A 17936-nucleotide genomic window follows, 5' to 3' on the forward strand; every position below is an offset into this window, starting at 1 on the left:
AGTCACACTCAAAATGAAAGTGGAAAAACACACTACAGGCTGATCCAACTTTGATGTAATGTCCTTAAAACAAGTCAAAATGAGGCTCAGTAGTGTGTGTGGCCTCCACGTGCCTGTATGACCTACCTACAACGCCTGTGCATGCTCCTGATGAGGTGGCAGATGGTCTCCTGAGGGATCTCCTCCCAGACCTGGACTAAAGCATCTGCCAACTCCTGGACAGTCTGTGGTGGATAGAGCGAGAAATGATGTCCCAGATGTGCTCAATTGGATTCAGGTCTGGGGAACGGGCGGAACAGTCCATAGCATTAATGCCTTCGTCTTGCAGGAACTGCTGACACACTCCAGCCACATGAGGTCTAGCATTGTCTTGCATTAGGAGGAACCCAAGGCCAACCGCACCAGCATATAGTCTCACAAGGGGTCTGAGGATCTCATCTCGGTACCTAATGGCAGTCAGGCTACCTCTGGCGAGCACATGGAGGGCTGTGCGGCCCTCCAAAGAAATGCCAACCCACACCATTACTGACCCAATGCCAAACCAGTCATGCTGGAGGATGTTGCAGGCAGCAGAACGTTCTCCACGGCGTCTCCAGACTCTGTCACGTCTGTGTGCTCAGTGTGAACCTGCTTTCATCTGTGAAGAGCGAATTTGCCAATCTTGGTGTTCTCTGGCAAATGCCAAACGTCCTGCACGGTGTTTAGCTGTAAGCACAACCCCCACCTGTGGACGTCGGGCCCTCATATCACCCTCATGGAGTCTGTTTCTGACCGTTTGAGCAGACACATGCACATTTGTGGCCTGCTGGAGGTCATTTTGCAGGGCTCTGGCAGTGCTCCTCCTGTTCCTCCTTGCACAAAGGTGGAGGTAGCGGTCCTGCTGCTGGGTTGTTGCCCTCCTACGGCCTCCTCCACGTCTCCTGATGTACTGGCCTGTCTCCTGGTAGCGCCTCCATGCTCTGGACACTACGCTGACAGACACAGCAAACCTCCTTGCCACAGCTCGCATTGATGTGCCATCCTGGATAAGCTGCACTACCTGAGCCACTTGTGTGGGTTGTAGACTCCGTCTCATGCTACCACTAGAGTGAAAGCACTGCCAGCATTCAAAAGTGACCAAAACATCAGCCCGGAAGCATAGGAACTGAGAAGTGGTCTGTGATCACCACCTGCAGAACCACTCCTTTATTGGGGGTGTCTTGCTAATTGCCTATAATTTCCACCTGTTGTCTATCCCATTTGAACAACAGCATGTGAAATTGATTGTCACTCAGTGTTGCTTCCTAAGTGGACAGTTTGATTTCACAGAAGTGTGATTGACTTGGAGTTACATTGTGTTGTTTAAGTGTTCCCTTTATTTTTTTGAGCAGTGTATTTGCCGTTCAGCGGTGCAGTTATATGTTCTAAAGCCCTTTTTGGAGTCAGAAAAAAGTATTTGCCGTTGTGTGGTGAAATAAGAAAATCACAGAGTTTTTTGGGGTGTTTTCATTTCCATTTATTTATTTGATCTAACAGTATGTCAGACAGAGAAGTGCCGGGCCCTGCACAGGGAAGTGGCAGAGACGTAAATGTTTCTGGCACAGGCAGAGGTCGCAGCAGAGTAAGGGGGCATGGCAGCAGGGGTCACTTTGAGAGGCCTGAGCTCCTAGTGTCAGCTATCAGTTGTGTCATGACCAGCAACCCAGCAGTTCTTGAATAGTTGACTCGGTCATCCACTTCATCCCAAGTGACATCAGACACCCCCAGCCAAGAGTTGGTGGGTTCATCAGACACAACTCTTAGTTGGCATGACCTGGGAGCAGGCCCTGTGCTCTCACCTGTCCTCAACCTGCCTCTGTTCTTTTCTGTTCCCTAAGCCAGAGAAGTATTGTATGCTGTGGGCTCAACTCCACTATACAGTCAGGACGAGCTACTAGAAGACAGTCAGCAGCAACTGGCAAGCCAAGATGTGGAGGAGATATCTTCCACTAGGCGGGCAAGTGATGAGGAGATTGGCGTGGAAGCTGGTGTTGTGAGCGGTCAGGCTCCTGACCCAGAGACGGTTGAGGAGGACATCAGTGACGTGCAGAAAGTGTAACACCCCAGAGTTGTGTTACTACACTACTCTACTCCGCTACTATCTCCTAGGAGTCTTTATACTGTCATCAGATATGATTTTGCTCATGTCTTCCACAAATGTGCATACAAAACCATGTTAAAAGCAATTGTTCATGTAATTTTTCTGGCTACCAGCAGGTGGCAGCAACACATTGGCAGGTACAGGTTACAGTTTTAGTGTATCTAAGCTGGAATGGTTTATTCCAGCTTAGCTCCCCCTCTGTGGAGAGGTGTGCTGGTCCCACATCCTGCAGTATGGGTGGAGTAGGAAGTTAGTCAGAGTGTAGCCCACCCACTGCTAGGGGTAGGGTGTGTGTGAGTGTGGAGTTCTCCTGCATAGGGAAGACAGCAAGGACCTAGTCTCGGCTGAGACTTGGCCATATACCCAGCTTGAGCACCTTCAGCTCAGCTGGATGAGAAAAGCAGAAAACTACAGACGAACTCCAGAGCTCCAGGAAGAAAGCATTTCCCTGAGAATCCATCTGTGAGATAAGTCCAGAGTGCTAAGAGAAGCCTATTCCTCCTCGGCTAGTCTGTCTCCACACAGCAGAAGGTACCAGATAAGTGCAGAAGCTAACCCTGCCACAGTTACAGAGCTACCAAGCAGACGTTTTATCCTTCAAGCTTCACATTTAAAGCAGAAGTACTCATTCCTGCCGATAATTGCCAAAACCTGCTAGGACCAAGAGACCAAAGCTGTATACTGCTTGGATGAAAGTTACCTCAAGTAAAGAAATGTTTGAACTTCATCTAAGGTCTGGACATAATTTCTTCTGCAAAATTTCTCTATTACTCCTATTATCACTACACTCAAATTTATTGCAAGTGAGCCAGGAGTCCGGCCATACCCATGTAGGAGACACCGTTGACACAATTATCACCCCCCTACAGAGACATTATAGGCCATTACACCACTCTGGCATTCCTCATCAGTGTGATAAATCTGCATTGTGGGGGCCCCATGTGGATTCTACACACTTTCAAAATAATCCTTCAGCGAGGCGAATAGATGCCAGATGACTGGGACGCTCCACGACCTTCCCAGGAACTCCTGTCGGGAGCAGCGGTTCACTTCTGAGATGTCCGTATAGGGCGGGGGGAATCCGAAGACCCTCTCCATCTCCGTGCACTACAGGATGTCCTCCTTCCCATCCATGATGACTGGGAACTTGTGATGGTTTCCCTGATGAAGAGACCAGGGGCTGGTAGTTATGGTTTGAATCTTGATGAACTTCGCGACTCTTCCAGGCTCCAAGCAATCTTGAAGCTTTGTCTTCTCATTGACTGTAGCTACTAGAGGCCTGTTCATGCCAGGCAGGTTCCCCCAGAAGTATCTTGCTCGATGAGCAGCTGATACCGCACTTGCATCAATCTTGACAGAATTTGTCTCCAGGTGGAGAGAAATTGTTTTTTGGAATGCTTTCTCCATCGCAACCACGTTCTCGAATAACCAGAAGACTGGCCGATTATCTCCTGTCTTAGGCTTGTTTCACACTAGCGGCAGGGGACTCCGGCAGGCTGTCCCGGCAGGTGAACAGCCTGTCAGATCCGTCCTGCCGCTAGTTCACGCTTGCCCCTGGACTTGCGCTCCGTCCCCATTGACTATAATGGGGGTGGGGCAGAATTTCGGTGTCAGCACGGCAGCGAACGCCGAGAGGCGGCCGGACTAAAAGTACTGCATGCAGTACTTTTAGTCCAGATGCCTCGCGGCGTGCCCTGCCGTGCTGCCACCGGAACTCAGCCCCAGCCCCCATTATAGTCAATGGGGACGGAGCGGCAGTCCGGGGGCACACATGAACTAGCGGCAGGATGTACCCTTAGGCAACACTTTATTGAGTAATCGTGGAAAGTCAAAAAACTGTTGTCCACTGCCCCCATAAAGGCCTTTCCGGTGTGGGTTAACCACAGATAAATTATTACAAGGACTGCCGCCAATTATCAGATAGAATTGTCCTCATTTTTCAATCTGTTTCCTGATTATATTTTGTATGTCGCCCACATATACAATCTGCCCTGGATGGCGTACCATGTCCTATTGTGATAGCGTCCTCACACACCTCTGATGCCATATATTTTTCAACAGAGATTCTAAGCTTTTTGAGAACCAGTAGTCCTGTCTGTCCTTTCCAACACAACTGGCACACTTCTGAAATACTCTGTGCCGCTGGGGACCTTGCTCTTTCCACCTTGTAACTCTTAGTCCACAATCTCCAACAAGATGAGCATGGAGGAGCGACGTAGCAAACCTACGTCATTATGTCTTTTCCCCCTCTGACGAAGGGGCTTCATCATTGGCAGAAGAGGGTGGCAGCTTGCCCGTGAGGCAGCAAGTCGCTAGCATGACCGGGAGTCAGCAGGGTGGCAGCAGTGGGAGGTTGGTAGCCAAACGTGCCCGGGGTAGACCACCTGCTTCCCAGGAGCCTACCTGCCCGGGAAGTAGCGGCACACGGGTTCACAGAGGCAGCAGCGGTAGCAGTCGGTCAGTGCATAGTGTTGGGGGTAAAATTACCTACTCGGCGGTGTGGTAGTTTTTTATTAAGCAGCCGGAGGAGGAGAACATGGCCATATGTAGAATCTGTGGGCAGAAGGTAAAGCGTGGCCAGGGTGCCAATGTTGGCACCACGGCCCTGCATCAACATATGCAGCATCACCGTAAAGTGGCCTGGGAGAACCATGGCTCCGATGTGGTGGTCCAGCCTGCCGCAGTAACCCAGTGGCATGCAGCCGATTTCAGGCAGTCAAGGCTCCACCACCTCAGCCGAAGGGAGCTGTCTGTCCTTCCCATCATCTACCGGTCCTGATGCTCCTGCTCCTCGTCCTCCTACTCCTCGTCAATCATTCTGTCAGAAATCGATCACCGAAGCAGTTGCCAAGAGACAACACTATGCGTGCACTCATCCAACAGTGCAGAAGCTGAACGTGCTCCTGTCCAAGTTGCTGGTGCTGAAGTCCCTCCCTTTCCAAGTGGTGGACTCTGCACCTTTCAGAGGACTGATGGCTTGTGTCGAGCCGAGATGGAGACTCCCAAGCCACACCAGCAACTTGGACAGGTGACGTCGCTTCCTCCTCCACGTTGTCACGCCGTTGGTCCTGCGGCAATGTCCGCCTCTGCCTACTCATCCTCCACCATGTCCTCAGCCTTCACTGCAGGGATAATTCACAGTGCCCCTCCAGCATTTCACAAATGCAGGGCACGGCGGTGTCACGCTGTTCTGCACCTCGTTTTCTCCGAAGACAGGATCCATTTTTTGGGGGTTATTGTTTTGACGGATCAGAGGAAGGGCAAAATAATCTGTGACGTCAACACAAACTTACTGCTGACACCCTCTCCACTCTGTCGGGGGGGCTCTACTTGTATAAGCATTTAAAAGAACAGGTTCTGTAGACATCTATGTGGAATCAGCTGACGATGGTGTAAAAGGAGTACACTTCTTCTTGGCACTAACATCGACCTGTAAGGCTGAGTTCATATTTGGTCAGTTTTGGCCCTTTGACTTTCCAAATAAGTGAAGTGTGCAGTGATTCTAAGAGCGAAGCCTGTCATCTGAATGTCATACTGACTTACAGTATTATTTCACTACCACAACACACACCCTATGCGTGTTACTGCAAGGCACAGTGTACACCACTATAAAGGCTCTCTGCAGCCAGGAAAAATCGCCACAAATATATTTGGATCGTACCAAAAATTTTAAAATTCGCTCATCTCTAATAATCAGCAACACAGGTATAATGCACTTAAATGCCCAATTATAAATGGTAAATTTGCACTGATTTTTTTTAAACAAAAAATGCACAATTGCTTAATTTTTTCAGCAGAATGTATGATGAAGGTGTGCTGGCAATAAGTCTATGAACTGTAGAAACTAGATTTTCTACTTTTACAATATAGTACTAGTTACCAGCAAGCTGCATGAAACAACTGAGGCAGTGGCCAGTCCTTTACTCTCTTTATATTCTTTCCCTGATCAAACCCTAAATTATACCCAATTATGTCACCCTTTTCTCTCCCTACACTCTCCTAATAGAGTCCCTATCACACTAAATTAGTGGCTTGTGTCTGTAATAGCTTTTCGTCAGACACTGCCTCTATATCGCCTATCTATTTCTCTATTATCTATCTATCTTTTCTCATTTATCTATCTGTCTCTCTATTCTCTATCTATCTTTCATCAACTATCTTTCATCAACTATCTATCTATCTATCTATCTATCTATCTATCTATCTATCTATCTATCATTTAGTACATTAATAAGCTTATAAGCCAACAGACATTTTCTTCTAAACACTAATCTTTAATCACCACAATGCATATTTCTGGATGACACTGAAGAACAGATGTGCCATTTGGCAAATTGTTTTCTATAAACAGAGGTCTTAATTAAAACTTGAAGATGGAATGGCTGGCACTTGGTGAGGAAGTATTTCTTAGAGACCGTGTCACATTTGAGAATAAGGAGATGATATTTTATTTTATGAGCTCACTGACATTTATTCTTGGCACAATCCACTATGATTAACTAGAGACTACAAAAGCTACTTAAGTGCGTATTTTAATGGAGAAAAGAGCTGCACTGGATCCCAGCACATGTAAATAATGAGGAGTGAATGTATTACCTACACAGGTCCTTTTGTCTTCAGCAAGTTCATATGGATCGGTGCACAGACATTGATAGCTGCCCAATGTATTCCTACATGTAGCGGAGGTATGACATGGGGGAGTCATCTGATCTAAACATTCATCGATATCTAAAGAAAAACACAATATTATTATAGTAAACCATAGAAATATTAACTAACGTTATCTCAAGGCATGACAAAATTACCCTTACATACATCACTTTCCTGAAGGTGGTCATACACATTAGATAGAAGTTGGTTGATGGTTGAACAGCAGTTGAACAAACATCTGGTGAATGATCATTTTGCAACAAAGCCATGCACATTTCAGTTCATATTGGTCGCTACAGTTGTTCAAACTGCCCATATATGTTCAATGAAACTGGGTGATAGACGAAAGATCTTTCTGGGAAAGTTTTTCATGAACGATGTTTGGTTCGCAAACAATCTTTTTCTGAACAAAAGATCTTTCATCCAACTATCGGATGGAAATTTTAAACAAAGCAAGGGGTATTGCTTAGAACACTAAATTTTGTGCCAAAATTGTACCACAATTCTGGCATGAAATTCAGTCTCAAACTCAGCCAATGAATAGTTGATAACGACCAAGTTAGACAGAAGTGTCCATCCCTGCACCAGATTTATCTTTCAGCCTGAGACCTTGTAATAAATCTGGTGCATGTCTAGACAGCCTGTCTAAAGGCTATATTAGATGAGCAGATTTTCTGCCCGACAATCGCTAACAAGCGTTCCTTTTAATACAAGCAAATGCTCTTTCATCAGGCAATTCAGATCTTTCAGCATGCTGAAAGACCTGGATTTGTGGTTGGTAGATCATGCTGTGTAATCACGATCTGCCACTGGCACACCGCTGTCCTGCATGGGGATGAGTGATGGCATAGCGATCACTCCTTCCCATGCTGCGGCGGACACTGCTGTATTTAATAGCAGTGGTGTCCTCCTCTAGCTATCTGGCATCTGGGGACACCTGCCTCCCGACAATCACTTGCAGCATCGGGGTCTCTAATACACCCTTACATGTGTTGTCATATACAGACATACCCACAATTTCGCCCAGGCAGTCCCCCTGTTATGAGCACTGAATCGCGCAGGGTAAAGGCATTTTATGAAGTTTCAGTGACGTACCGGGCTCTCCATAGTTTAAGCTAGACGGAGGCTTCCGCCTAGCTGTGAGCCCCGTGACGTCACCTGTAAAACAGCTAGGGCAGAGCTAATGCCCAACCATCAGAGCCGGTGACCTCACCAGGAACACTGCTGGGCAGAAGCCTCCACCCAGCAGTGTGTTATTACAAACAAATAGTGCTTGCCCTGCTTATACAGCGCAGGGCAAGGGAGGGCATCAGAGCATTAATATCAGGAGGCTGTCTGGGCGAAAATGTCCGGGTTCAACCCCTTTTAGTTTATGCCATTTACTCTTTAATCTGCCTCACTGTGTAGTGGCCATGCCTGGTTACTGCATTGCTGCTCCCATGCAAGCAAAAACAGCTAAAAATGCACTGCGGCTGCATCACGTGAACATACCCTAAAAAAACTAAAACCTGACAATGTAAAAAATGGATGCAATGATATATTAAATGATACCTATATTTAATTGAACAAAAATTGGATAAAAAAGGATGCAGTCTGCTGTCATTTATAAGACTTATTTTATCTTCGATTTCTAATAAATAAAATAATAAAATGATTAAGAAAAATAACAAATGAAAATTGTGCAGTTGCAGTAATATATGGTAGCTTCAAGCTTCATAAGATCCCTTTATATGTTTTCTAAGTACATCGATAGGGTTGTTATGAGGCAAAAAGATGAGGTCGCATATTTACTCACTAAAAGCAGTGATGTCCATGCAGTGATATACAGTCACAGATCAACGCTCTGCACCTGTTATCCTCTGCATTTCGGATTTTATGTGGTACAAAAACTAGCAGTAAAGGAGCTGACTAGGGAGCTCATCACATAATTGAAATTGAAGGAAGCTGTCAGTTTGGCAGGCCAAGCCATAAAAACTCTTGAAAAAATCAATGCACTCAAAATTCTGTTAACCTGCAAATTGCTGGAGTATAGTGAAAGTGCCAAATCGTTCTCCTCATCACTTGTTGCTTTGCTAACATTGAAGAAAGAATTGTGAAGTGCAATGTATTTTTATGTATTAATTAATTTATTACTTTGTTACAAGAGTTATTTTTTTTGGTCAGGCTTATACAATTAGGCCCCTTTCACACGGGTGAGTATTCCGCGCGGATGCGATGCGTGAGGTGAACGCATTGCACCCGCACTGAATACCGACCCATTCACTTCTATGGGGCTGTTCAGATGAGCGGTGATTTTCACGCATCACTCATGCGTTGCGTGAAAATCGCAGCATGCTCTATATTCTGCGTTTTTCACGCAACGCAGGCCCCATAGAAGTGAATGGGGTTGCGTGAAAATCGCAAGCATCCGCAAGCAAGTGCGGATGCGGTGCGATTTTCACGCATGGTTGCTAGGTGACAGTCTATTCACTGTATTATTTCCCCTTATAACATGGTTATAAGGGAAAATAATAGCATTCTGAATACAGAATGCTTAGTAGGTGATCAATTGATGGTTAAAAAAAAATAAAAAAATTAACTCGCCTTCTCCTCTTGTTCGCGTAGTTCCCGGTCTCTTCTTTACTTCTTAAAAGATGAACTACCGGCTAAGGACCTGTGGTGACATCAGATCACATGCTCCAATCACATGGTCCATCACCACGGTGATGTACCATGTGATTGGAGCATGTGATCTGACGTCACCAAAGGTCCTTTAGCCGATAGTTCATCATTAAAGAAGTAAAGAAGAGACCGGGAACTACGCGAACAAGAGGAGAAGGTGAGTTCATTTTTTTATTTTTTTTTAACCCTCAATTGATCACCTACTAAGCATTCTGTATTCAGAATGCTATTATTTTCCCTTATAACCATGTTATAAGGGAAAATAATAACATCTACACAACACCTAACCCAAACCTGAACTTCTGTGAAGAAGTTCGGGTTTGGGTACCAAACATGCGTGATTTTTCTCACGCGAGTGCAAAACGCATTACAATGTTCCCGCAATGCACCCGTGCGGGTGCGTTGCGGGAACACCAGCGATTTTTCCGCGCAAGTGCAAAACATTGTAATGCGTTTTGCACTCGCGTGAGAAAAATCGAGCGTGTTTGGTACCCAAACCCGAACTTCTTCACAGAAGTTCGGGCTTGGGATTGGTGTTCTGTAAATAGTATTATTTTCCCTTATAACATGGTTATAAGGGAAAATAATAGCATTCTGAATACAGAATGCTAAGTAAAACAGGGCTGGAGGGGTTAAAAAAAAATAAAAAATCATTTAACTCACCTTAATCCACTTGCTCGCGATGCCCGACATCTCCGTCTGTCTCTTTTACTGTATAGGACCTGTGGTGAGCATTAACTATAGTTTAAGGACCTGGGATGACGTCACTCTGGTCATCACATGGTACGTCACATGATCTTTTACCATGGTGATTGGACTCCAGTTGGCTGACACCTCACTCCAATTAGCTTTTGGAGATGTCATTAGTCTAGGAGTTCACATACTTTTTCCATCTGCACTGTGAATATTTACATGGTGTGTTCAATAATAACATGGTAACATTTAATTCTTTGTGTGTTATTAGTTTAAGCAGACTGTGATTGTCTATTGTTGTGACTTAGATGAAGATCAGATCATATTTTATGACCAATTTGCGCAGAAATCCATATCATTCCAAAGGGTTCACATACTTTTTATTGCAACTGTATTTTTTTCAAGATTTTTTTTTTTGTATAAAAACGCAATAAAAAGTACTGGTCAGTTTTATGGAATAAGGAATACCGTAAAAACAAATCCCCAAAAAATGTTGTGGAATTAAGTTTTATTCCAATTTCACCACATTTATAAAAAAAATTCCCGCTTCCCACCACATTGTATGCAACTGTAAATAGTACTATCAGAAAGGGCATCTTGTCCCTCAAAAAACAAGCTATCAGCTTGTGAACCTAAAAATAAAGGTTATGGCTTTGGATTATTTCTCCCCCCTTTTGGGCAGAAGTGGTTGAGTCCTGCTTGCTACCAGAAGGAGGTGGGGCAGTTCTAGATTATTCCGGTTGAGACTCCATTTTGGAGCTGACAGGACACTAACCTATTCCTTGGCTGAAACTAAGTCAGACTAAAGAGTGGAGTACAGCATAAAGAAGGAATCAAAGTTACTAATCTAGCCTGTCAGTACAGCAGAGAGAAAGATAAAGCAGAGTTGAGTTTGTCTGCCAGTTTATTGCTAAAGCCTGCTGGAACCAAGACAAAGTCTGTAAACTGTTTAAAGAAACGTTTATTCAAGTAAAGCTGCCATTGAACTTCATCTCAAGATCTGGACTCAAGTTTTTCTTTCAAATCCCTCCATTATTCCCCCTTTTTTTGCTTCGGAGCCAAAGCCTGGGGTCCAGCGGTATCCGGGCAGGAACACTGTGACAAATAAAGAGACATTTAGGCCACACTACACCACTCGGCATTCCTACACCTGGGACACAGTATATAGGAGGGCCCTGAGAGGAGGCGCCCGTTGGACATACATATTTAAATAAAATAGACTTTTCAATGCAGTTGTAAAAATTTTCAATAATTTTCAATGCAGTATATTAATCCATTTTATATTAATCCATATAAATGTAGTTAATTTAATAAATATTACATTTTTACAATATAATTTTACATGACCCCATATATTGTTTTTTTTTTTTTTTTTATAAATATTTTATTGTTATAATACAAAGATTTAAATCCATATTACATACTTGATATTATAAATTCCATAGATCCGCCAATTCTGATCTGTAAACATAATTGACAATAATTTCATGCAGATATCCATAATATGTCAGTATTTGAAAATCAAAGGGAGGTCTCCTACTGGGGAGGGTGACAGGGCTCACCCGACATCCTAGGCTTGATAATGCAAGTGGAAAAAGCAACCCACTTAGCCCAGGTTCTCCATTCGCTACAGGGATAGGGGCCCGAAATCCAGACAACCGCCCGGCAGCGAGCGCCGCTCGCGCACGCCCTCCCCCAGACACGGGCAAGTACGAGCGGAAGGACTGGCACTCATGTGGCCGATCGCTTTATGCTCACATGCTGCCTAAAGGCGAGCTTGCAGCGATCTTTAATCGCAGGCATTTGATAAAGCAAAAACCGGAGAGGGGAGTCCAGCAGTCTTTTACCACAGTGGTAGAAACCCACTCGTATATTTTACTGCCTCATCCCCATATGATTAAGTCAGCTATCGGTTGCATGGTTCACCATACTTTGCGTTTATTCGCATTGATATTTCATGCGACAGAGAACTCGAACCGAGTGTCACTCAGCAATTAAAAAGGATATAAGCAAAAAACAAAGCCAGATACCTGCTCTGTCTCTTAAAATGAGCACATAGTAGCGCGCCCACCGCGTGTGTCACCTCCCCGCCCGCAATCGAGCCCCATGTCTGACGGGAAGAGCCGTATCCCGAGCCGCGCCCGATATCCGGGCACCTCCAGACCTCGAGCCACGGTCCCCTACCCATGTACCGCTCGATATTATACCTGGATAAAAAAATTTTTACCATTATTTAATACCGGGAAGTCCCCCCTCTTTCAGTCCTGGAGACCCTCCCATGCTTCCAATATACCTCCACATTCTTAATCAATATAATACATACAGAAAAGCCGGACAGCTAGAATTTTCCCCAACTCACCCCATAAACCCACCCCCCCCCCCACCTTGCAGGGAAAAAAAAAAAAAAAAAAAAAAAAAAAAAAAAAAGAAAAAGGGATCATAATTAATTAGTCGTATCCCAATCTTTCCATAAGCTATTCCACTTTAAATAGGATCCTCTTTTTTTGTACAGGATCTTCTCGTAACTTTTCACTTTCTCTACCAAGCCCAGCCAGTTATTACAGTCTGGGGCGGAAGAACAAAACCAGGATCTAGAAATCAGGAGCCTAGCTAAGAACATCACCTTAGTCAACAAATGGCTTTTTATGGGTTGATAATTAACCTCAGATAAATCTCCCAGGACCCATATCCTGGGAGACAAGGGAACCACAATTCTAAGTTTACTCGCCAGGTTCTTTTGGACCATGCTCCAATAACTACTCACCATTGGGCAGTCCCAGAACAGATGTAGATGATCTGCCTCGGGCTCGCCACAACGGGGGCAGTCAGAGGAAGCCCTGAGTCCTCTTCTATATAACCATATGGGTGTTACATAAATTTTGTGCAAAATATTAAATTGTACAACAGTGTGGTTAAAATTATGTGAAACCAATTTTAAACTTTCCCCTATATTCTCCCAGTTAGGAGGGCCTGCCTCTGAAAGGAGAGAAGACCAGGCTCTCTGTCCCGGAGAGAAAACATCCAAAAAAAAATTATCCATTAAGTGTCTGTAACAGTGAGATAGTTTAATTCTCGTGACAATTTTCTTACAAATTAAGTCCTGTAAAAATACAGAAGTATCTATAATAAAAAGGTGACTATTCAAAGTATTAGAAAGTGCTGACCTCAGTTGGAAATATGCATACCAAGCCACCTCGCCTAAATTTGCCCTTAGTTCCATAAGGGGCAAAATTTGTCCTCCACTAACTACTTGATGTAAGTATTGCACATTTTTGGTCCTCCAGTACTGGCGGCAACTTAAGTCTTTTAAATTAAGAAGTTTTTGGTTATGCCATAATGGGGTGCAAATAAGCGATGCCTTAACTCCACACCAGCTCCTTATGGCCGACCAAGTCTTTATAGCCATTCTGCAGAACAGTGTAAACCCTCTTATAGAATTTGACAAATAATCAGATTCCAGTACGGTAAAAAAATCGGAAAAACCTGCATCTTTCACCACTTTACTGCAGAAGGGGCTATTTTCCCAATCATTAAAAAGGCAGAGTTGGGAGGCCACAAAGTAGCCCCTAAAATAGGGGAGGTTAAGACCTCCCCGATTGTAGGGCATAGAAAAATAGAGTGCCTTCAATCTCACGCGCTTCCTCCCCCATAATAAATCATTGAGCACCCGCTCTATCAATCTAAAGTGTTTATCTGTAATCCATATAGGCGAGTTGCGCAAGACATAAAGAACCTGGGGAAGCACTACCATTTTTATTATTGAAATTCTATCCGCTCTTGCTAGAAGAATTTTTTGCCATATCTTAATTTTTGCTCTTAACTTTACTAACAAAGGAATTAGGTTAAGTTGTAAATATTCTTGAGGTTTAGCAGAAACTGTTATCCCCAGGTACTTTATTGAATCAGAGATCATTACCTGATTATTAAGTTCGCCTCGCAACTCATCTATAGGAAGAAGGACGGTCTTATCCCAGTTGATCTCAAGTCCAGATAACTCGGAGAAGTGGCCAACCAAGTCCATTATACGAGGAAGAGTCGTATCTGTTTGATGGATGAAAACCAGGATATCATCTGCGTAAAGAGATACGCGGTCATGCTGCCCCATTATGCCAAAACCAACCACCTCCGAGTCCTGTCTTATCAAAGCCGCTAAAGGTTCAATATAAATATTAAATAAAAAGGGGGAAAGGGGACAGCCTTGACGGGTACCTCTTCCCAAAGTGAAACTCTCTGTCGTCGAATCATTGATCCTGATCCTGGCAACTGGGGAATTGTAAAGTAGCTGGACCATCGCCATAAATCTTGGGCCAAAGCCCATTCTTTTCATTACCTCCCAGAGAAAAATCCACTCCACCCTGTCGAAGGCTTTAGTAGCGTCCAACGACAGGATGGAGCGGGCACCACGCCCTGGGGACTGAATATTCATAAATAGCCTATGCAGATTATGATGAGTACCCCTATTTGGCATAAAGCCATTTTGATCTGGGTGAATAATCGTGGGCATAACCCGCGAAAGCCTCCTAGCCAGAACTTTTGATAGTAACTTAACATCGGTATTTAATAATGATATTGGTCTGTAGGAGCTCAATTCTGCCGGGTCTTTGTCCTTTTTTAGAATTAAAACAATAAGAGCCTCCATCATAGAGTGTGGTAGTCTCCCTCCCTGTGTTGCCTGGGAGAAAACCTCTAGCAACTGAGGGAGGATGACATCACTATACTTGCGATAGACCTCATATGGAAGGCCATCCACTCCTGGCGAGGAGTTCCCCGAGACAGACCCAAGGGCCTCCTGCAGCTCCATAAGAGACATCTCCTCCTCGAGATATTCCCTCTGAACTTCATTTAAAGTAGAAAATGAAATTTTCTCCAGGAAACGCATCGCCAGTTCAGCTGACAGACCAGGGGAGGATCTATATGTCTGGGCAAAGTATTGTAAAAAAGTATTCTCAATTCCCTCTAAATCTGTTATGGTTTTGCCCTCTGCATTACGGATCGAAGTAATGGATAGTTTTTTCTTATCTTGTTGTGAAATAATTCTAGCTAAAAGTTTCCCCGGGCGTCCAGACTCGATGAAGTAATTAAGCCCCTTAAAAAATACCCTGTGGTTTGCTTTCTCTGTTACATATTTCTCCAGAGAGCAGCTAGCCTTCTGCATCTCTTCCCTGTTGTGTTCAGTTGGATGGCTAGTATATCTCTCAGTTGTAAGTACAGCAATCTGAACCAATTCCTCCTCTTTCTTCCTAAATATTCTCTTTGCTGCGACAATCTCACTTATAAAAACCCCCCTCAAATATGCTTTCGAGGCATCCCATACTGTATTGATACTGGCGGAGGGAAGATTGACCTCCCAAAAGGAGGACATCAATAGTTTAATCGACTGCAGGTTGTCCATAATAGTGAGCCAGTATGGATTCAACTTAAATCCTAGCCCCCTAATATCCTTATTCTCCCCGCTGGAAACCTCAATCAGTACGGGTGAGTGGTCCGAAACTGTTCTTATTCCGTATCGCATCTTGCAGATATTACTCAAGTTGCTCTCATTGGTGAGTGCTAAATCGATCCTAGACATTGCTCTACCCCCCCTGCTGACACAAGAATATACTCTCTTTCCACCGCCAAGATATTCCCATATATCCACCACTCCAACCTCTAAACAAAATTGAGACAGCGGGGAATTACAGAAATTCCTCCCCCTTCCTGCATCTATTGAAAATCTATCTTTATTAGGGTCAAGGACCGCATTAAAATCCCCCATCAGGATTAAGCGGCATTCTGGTCTTTTTTCAAAAAATAACATTAGTTGAAGCAGTGGGTACATTGAGAATGGCGGAGGTATATAAAAAAAGGCAAGAATATAGCTGTCGCCATGCAGCTTACCATGCAAAAAGATAAATCTACCCTGAGCATCTATGTAGGATTTTATAAGGGTGAAATCTATGGAGTTATGAATAAGAACCGAAATACCCCTAGAGGAGCCAGTAAAGGTGGAGTGATACGATTGGGACTGCCATCCCGTTGTCAGACGGAACAAGGTTTCTTTAGTTAAATGGGTTTCTACTATACAAATAATTGCTGGAAGATATCTTTTTAATGCATCCATGATCGCTTGCCTTTTAACTCTTTCCCCAAGTCCTCTGACATTCCAAGCTACTATTCTAGTGGACATCGCTCACCGAAAAAAAAAAAAAAAAAAAAAAAAAAAAAAAAAAAAAGGAAAAAAAAACATTCCTGCAAGGTGGGTACCCCTCCCCCCCCTATCCATTGATCCGCCCGAACTACTCAGCGAACCTCTAACCACCGGCCGTTCTCCCCCAGCCTGGCCCCCCCCCCTTCCATCCCTCCGATCATAGTAATACACAATTTCAAATGCCTATTTGATCCATCCAGTCTGATGCCTGTTGTGGTGTCTCAAAAAAAAGAGAAGTCCCATTGTGAATTACTCTTAATTTCACAGGATACTGTAGGGAATATTTAATCTCCTTAGCCGCCAAGCGTTTCTTTATCTCTATAAAGCTTTTCCTTTTTTCCTGGGTCTGCCGCGCAAAGTCAGGAAAGAAGAGCAGATTAGTGCCCTGGTATTCAATAGGTGTACATTCTCTTGCTCCTTTCAGGATCATATCTCTGTCCGCGGATAGTAGTAATTTAATTAACACTGCACGCGGCGGTCTCCCCGGAATCAATTTCCCTCCTGGAATTCGGTGGGCTCTTTCTATTTGAAACATAGAAGAGAAATTATCGCTGCCGAAACTATGCATAATCACATCTTTAAGTTGTTCCTCCAGCTGTCGGCCTTCCACTCCTTCTGGGAAACCAATTATGCGGACATTGTTGCGCCTTGACCTATTTTCTAAGTCCTCTAGTTTGTTTTGAAGTGCTTGATTTTCTGAGGCTAGAAGCAGAGTTTTAGACTTTAACGTATCCATGTCCGTTTGCAAAAAGTCGACAGTTTTTTCCACACTAAGAACTCGGTCCCGGATCTTTACTAGGTCTTCTCTTATTAATGAAATATCGCTCTGCACTGACCCCAATTGGGTTGACATTTCTTGCACTAAAGTGCCATTATTTTCCACAGCGCATAGGATTTTGTCCAAGACAGATGAGTCGTATTCAGTTCGCATTTGTGCAGAGAGACAGTCCTCGCCTGCCTCCTGGTCTGCCCCCTCCAGTCCATCCTCAGAAAGTTCATCATTTTGGGAAGTTTTAGCGAATTTTTTCAGTTTGGCAGGGGGTTTAGTTTTGGCTAGGTTCTTTTCATTTGAAAAGGGCGATTTCAGAAACTTGTCGATTTTGTTCTCTGGGGTCTTAGTCCCAGACTTAATTGAAGAGGAATCAACTGAGCGTCGCTTTGGGGGCATTCTCCCCAATTCCCCCCCCCCCCCTAACCTTCTGCTTAAGTTTCTGCTTTAGTCTTCCTTTCCCTTCTCCCCCTACCAGGTTTTCATTTTTATTTTATTTTTATATATATTTTCTTTCACCTATTAACCCTTTTTTCTGTCTCTTCTTTCCCTTTTTTTTTCCCCCCTTTTTTTTTTTTTTTTCCCTTTGTGCCCTCTTTTCCCACTTTTCCTTTCTCACCCTGTCTCCTCCTTATCCCCTTTTCCCCAGACGGCACAAGATTTCAACATAAACAAAACTATGCCCTCTTCACAGCAATATACACTGCTATCCCTCTTGCAACAATATAGCAGAAAAATCAACAGTACGGCAGGTATAGAATAACTGAATGGAATTGCTATTCTCACGTGTCCGGAGGCCTAATCCCGAAGCACGCCGTGACTGTGGCGGTGCAGTGGCGAAGTAAAGGGGAGACAGC

General features: G+C 44.1%; 1 protein-coding gene across 1 annotated transcript in view; it reads right to left on the bottom strand.

Moving 5' to 3' along the window:
- Positions 1-3067: 3067 nt before the first annotated feature.
- Positions 3068-17936, bottom strand: part of TPO (thyroid peroxidase) — a 297193-nt gene continuing 282324 nt past the window's right edge. The window contains 4 exon segments of the mRNA XM_040429901.1: positions 3068-3580; positions 3926-4126; positions 4128-4219; positions 6716-6847. Of these exon segments, the coding sequence (XP_040285835.1) occupies positions 3068-3580; positions 3926-4126; positions 4128-4219; positions 6716-6847 (938 nt within the window).

This window comes from Bufo bufo, chromosome 4 (assembly GCF_905171765.1).
Source record: "Bufo bufo chromosome 4, aBufBuf1.1, whole genome shotgun sequence".
NCBI classification, from domain to species: domain Eukaryota; kingdom Metazoa; phylum Chordata; class Amphibia; order Anura; family Bufonidae; genus Bufo; species Bufo bufo.